The 5,345-nt window shown below is 36.0% G+C and overlaps 1 protein-coding gene across 1 annotated transcript in view; it reads right to left on the reverse strand.

Annotated features, from left to right (window-relative positions):
* PDS5B (PDS5 cohesin associated factor B) overlaps positions 1-5,345 on the reverse strand; it is a 120,960-nt gene that overhangs the window by 70,651 nt on the left and 44,964 nt on the right. Inside the window, exon 14 of the mRNA XM_007464260.1 lies at positions 4,247-4,362. Within this exon, the coding sequence (XP_007464322.1) occupies positions 4,247-4,362 (116 nt within the window). The remainder of the gene's footprint in view (positions 1-4,246; positions 4,363-5,345) is intronic.

The raw sequence follows: 5,345 nt of genomic DNA on the forward strand, positions 1-5,345 counted from the left end.
CAATTGAGCTCAAAGAATAAGAGCCAGTGATATAAAAAAATCTATGAGAAAAAGCATCAACCTGGAAAACCAAAGAGAATCAACTGAAAAACCATTACAAAATACTAATAGTTCAGTGAGGTGACAACAATAAAACACTAAAAATTGACTGTGCTGTTCTGTATTAGCCAAAGCCACCTAAAAAATACAGGCGGGTGAGGAGTAGAAGAAATCTATTTATAATGACAAGCCAAAATATAAAAAATAACTAGGAATAAAAAGTTTTAGGGGCTTCTCTGATGGCACAGTGGTTAAGAACCCGCCTGCCAATGCAGGGGACACGGGTTCGAGCCCTGGTCCAGGAAGATCCCACATGCCGCAGAGTAACTAAGCCCGTGCGCCACAACTACTGAGCCTGTGCTCTAGAGCCTGCGAGCCACAACTACTGAGCCCTCGTGCCAAAACTACTGAAGCCTGCGCGCCTAGAGCTGGTGCTCCACAACAAAAGAAGCCACCGCAATGAGAAGCCCGCGCACACGGCAACAAAGAGTAGTCCCCACTCACCACAACTAGAGAAAGCCCACGTGCAGCAACGAAGACCCAACACAGCCAATAAATAAATAAATGAATGAATAAACTTATTTTAAGAAGTTTTAAATGCACAGAATCTGCACATAACTTCTGAAATTATATTAAGGGAGCATAAAGATTTGAAAAAATCAAGACAAGCATGGTAACACAGTATTACACAAATGGTGTTTTTCACTACATCTCAGGGGAACACAACTTGGTGTGGGACAAGATTCAACAGAAACATTCTATAGCTCATCTGGAAAAATTAATGTTTGGGAATATCTAGTACATTTTAGGGGAGGAGGGATGAAAGAACTTTCTCAATGAGATAAAAATGTATCATAAAAGCCTCAAAAGACAAAGAAACCAAGGTGAAAATCCAGTAAGACCCCAAATTTATGCTATAATAAGGGAACATCTTGAATCAAATGGGAAGGAATCAATTTTTCAATAAATGGAGCTGATACAACTAGCTATCAGGATTTTGAAAAAGGATGGATCTCTATCTCCACCTTACAAAGAAATGAGTTCCAGACCAATTAAAGACTAAATGTAAAAAACATAACCACCTGGGCTTCCCTGGTGGCGCAGTGGTTGAGAGTCCACCTGCCAATGCAGGGGAGACAGGTTCGTGCCCCGGTCCGGGAAGATCCCACATGCCGCAGAGTGGCTGGGCCCATGAGCCATGGCCGCTGAGCCTGCACGCCCGGAGCCTGTGCCCCGCAACGGGAGAGGCCACAACAGCGAGAGGCCCACGTACCGCAAAAAAATAAATAAAAAATAATAAAAATTTAAAAAAAACATAACCACCTGATATGATACCAAAGGCAGAAAGAAATAATAAAGGAAACAAATAATAGATTATATAATCTAATATTTATTAATGTCAAGCACAAATTTAAAAGGTAATCAAACTGTGTTACTAGCCTTACTTTATAAAGCATTCATATAATCAATAAGACAATTCCTCTAAGCCACTCACAGAAGAATAAGAAGAAACACAATTAGCCAAGAAACACATAGGGAAAAAATGTTCAATTTTATTCACAATTTTTTGGGTTTTTTTAAAAATAGTACCATCATTCACCTATAAAAAGGCAAAGACTGAAAAGGTTAAGTCACTATCAGGAAGAGTTAGGTGAACTGGACACTCATTGACTACTGGTGGGGAACAAGAGTGGAATCTTTCTGCAGTGTGGTGGCTAAAGCAAGAGGGCGCTGGAGCCAGACTTCCTCCGTTTAAATGCCGCTAGCTATTTCCCAGCAGTGGGAAAGTTACTCAAACATCTGTGTAGCTCACTGTTCCTTACCTGTAAAATGGGAATAAAAATATTTCTTGCCTTATAAAGTTAAGAAGTGAGTTAAAACACGTAAAACACAGAGAATCAGCCCAGGCACGTTATAAGCACTAATGGCTACTACCTGTTACTATTATTTATGTTTGAACACTTCTGTAACACCATGACCTACTAACTGCTAAAGTCAAAGACCTGTTTTGGTCCTCAGTCTTTCTGTTCATCACACATATTACTGCTGGAAACTTTTTCTATCTTAAGTTTCAAAATACTGCAATAACCTGGTTTTCTTACCTTTCTGTAATTTTTCTACTGTTAAAAAAAATTTCAAGGTTCTGTCCATGATCTTTTGATCTTTTTAACTTTTTTCTACATAATCTTGCTCAGGGAACTATCTATTCTCACAGTTTCACTTTAAATTTAATTTGCCTTGATTAAAAAAAAATTGCGTCCAAATAAGCAGCACATCCTTTCTTACCAGCTCCTTTCATTCTTTTTTTTCATGGTAATACTATTCATCATCTGGACTTGACCCCGTATACTTGTGACTCCTCCCTTTTATTCCCCATTTCCAGTAAGATGACCCATTTTTTACGTTGTTCTTTTAAAACCTTCCTCAAATACGTTCTTTCCCTTCCATCCCACTACCACCATCCACAGACAATTATAACAACACCTTAGCAGTCTATCTTTTTGACTTCCCTCCTCCTATCCATCATCAGTCATTCCTGGTTCTCAACAGAGTAAAGAACAAAGTAAAAGCTCTAAAGTTAGATCTTATAGCCTTTCCACAATCTGATCCCAAATGCTTTTTCAGAATCACCTCATAACACTTTTACACTTCTCCATATTGTACTTTAAATAGATGGCAATCATTTTCTAAATATCCTTGTTCTTTCCTATCCCAGTTAGCTTGGCTTGTATTAATCTCAATACCTAGAATACTCCTCCCATTTCTGTAGAAATACAATCTTACCCCATTCTTCCTCTTAGGTCAAATACTACCCCCTTTGAGAAATCGTCTTTCAGTCCTCTGAACACTATCTGCACCAATTTTATAGAACTATAATATAATTTCCTGATTAAAACTCTCTATTCCCTTACTCAACAGAAGGTTGATGAAAAGCAGAAAATATGCTTTGCCAATATCTAACTAGCATCACTTCAAATATATTGTAGCAGTCATGGGATTATTTATTTAATTAATGAATTTCAGTCTGATTCAGATTCTTCCTTGTACTAATATAGAGGTTCTGGTTTTTTGTTCTGTTTCCTTTTGTTTTTCAAACTGAAGAACCCTTTCTTCAAATGAAAAATGATGCAAGAAGAGTCCAAAGTGACAAATGGGCACCCAAAGTAGGGTCTGTCTCCCTACTCTATGGAGGGTCACAAGTGAAAAGCTACACCCTATGCCCTCCTCCAAAAAAAAAAAAAAAACCCAAAGGGGCTTTACTGAGTACAGAGTGTACCATTATTATTATTTATTTTAGAATCCAATAAACCTCTGAAAGGTACTACTGATCACTAATAAATCAGTATGCTCTATATATATTTTATAAGTACTTTCTTTTTTCAACCAGTTGAAAGATTTAGGGAAAAGCTATTAAAAAAAAAGAAAGAAAAGGGGACTTCGCTGGCGGTCCAGTGGTTAAGACTCTGTACTCCCAATGCAAGGGGCACAGGTTCGATCCCTGGACAGGGAACTAAGATCCCACATGCCACATGGTGCAGCCAAAAATAAATTAATTAATTAAAATAAAATAAAAACTAAAAAGAAATAAATAAATAGAAAAGAAAAGAGCTCTTCCCACATTTTACAAAACCAAGTACAGATATAATAGAAAGTATTTTCCAAGATATCACCATCAGGTGATAAAGTTTCAAACCTGAAACTTTAAATGAAGGTTGTTTTAAAAATAACATTTTCAGTTCTCAGATATCTGTGAAAATGCATCATATGTTGTTTTACAACATATTCACTTAGTTTTCTTTTTCTGAGAACAGAACTGCAATTTGTTTCTATTAGTTAACCTATGCAAGCTAACTAACCAGTATACTAGTAACAGACAAAAACTAGGCTTGGATCGACAAATTCTCATCCAAATTGAAAGAGTACCTAAATTAAAATATATAACAAGAAAAACTAAATACATACATATATATATATATATATATATATATATACAGAGAAGTGTATGCATATATACAAACATATACATATATATGAATAGATCTATTTACAGATATCTACAGATTAGGGTATAGCCATTATGTATATACATAAACCTATACTATGAGTGCCTTACTCAATAATGAGTGCAGGTACCCAATAATGATTGACTACTAAAGCATGAATGAATTAATAGTAATGAAAATTCATTATTTTAATATACAAATACCTGATAGATTCAGTATCTATGTGCACAGGTGCTATCCTCTCCAAGAGAAACTTGATCATTTCCAGAAAAGGATTTGTAGGCTGTTTGGGGTTGCCCAACTTCTTAGTTATTTCTCGCTGTAATGTAGATTTTTAAAATATTAAAAAAGTACTTTTATATAATTCATTACACTAAAATGTTAAGAACCTATAATAATTAAAACCACGTAGTACTGGTGCTGGAATAAACAAATCAATAGGAATAGACTAAGAATTTAGCATAGGAGAAAGGTAATATTTCAAGTAAGTAGAAAAAAGGTAGGTTATTCAATATATTGTTATATTGAAATACGTGAACAGACATTTAGAATAAAGGCAGAGTTATATCCCTATCTCACACCTTACACCAAAAATATTCCAAAACGATGAAAATAAATACAAAAGAATAAAACCAAGGGTCAGTGGACACACAAACTTCAACAAGCAAAATTATTAGGGGAGCCCATTAAAACTACAGATTTCTGGGTCTCATTGTGAAGATTCTCATTTAGTCAACCTGGCGTAGAGCCAAAAATCAACTTTTTTAAAAAAGAATTTAGGACAATACATGGGCAACAGATTAAGAAATACCGACATCAGGGACTTCCCTGGTGGCACAGTGGTTAAGACTTCGTGCTCCCAATGCAGGGGGCCCAGGTTCAATGCCTGGTCAGGGAACTAGATCCTACATGCATGCTGCAACTAAAAGTTCGCATGCCACATCTAAGGAGCCTTCAAGCCGCAACTAAGGAGCCCGCGTGCTGCAACTAAGACTGAGCACAACGTAAATAAATAAATAAATAAATATTTTTGAAAAAATACTGACATCAGTAAACATTTTCATTGACCTGCAATAGAATGGGATTTCATAAGCAGGACTCCAAAGGCAAAAACCTTGAGGAGACTGCTGATAGACTTAGCGAGATAACAAAACTATAGTATGTAAAGGACATCATAAACAAAACGAAAAGGCAAAACTACAACAGATAGAAAACTGTATCTGCAGCTTAATTAACATACAGCGCCATGACATACTAACAAATCAGTGAGATAAAGATAAAATATTCCAGAAAAATAGGGAA

This window comes from Lipotes vexillifer, unplaced genomic scaffold (genome assembly GCF_000442215.2).
Source record: "Lipotes vexillifer unplaced genomic scaffold, Lipotes_vexillifer_v1.1 scaffold120, whole genome shotgun sequence".
NCBI classification, from domain to species: domain Eukaryota; kingdom Metazoa; phylum Chordata; class Mammalia; order Artiodactyla; family Lipotidae; genus Lipotes; species Lipotes vexillifer.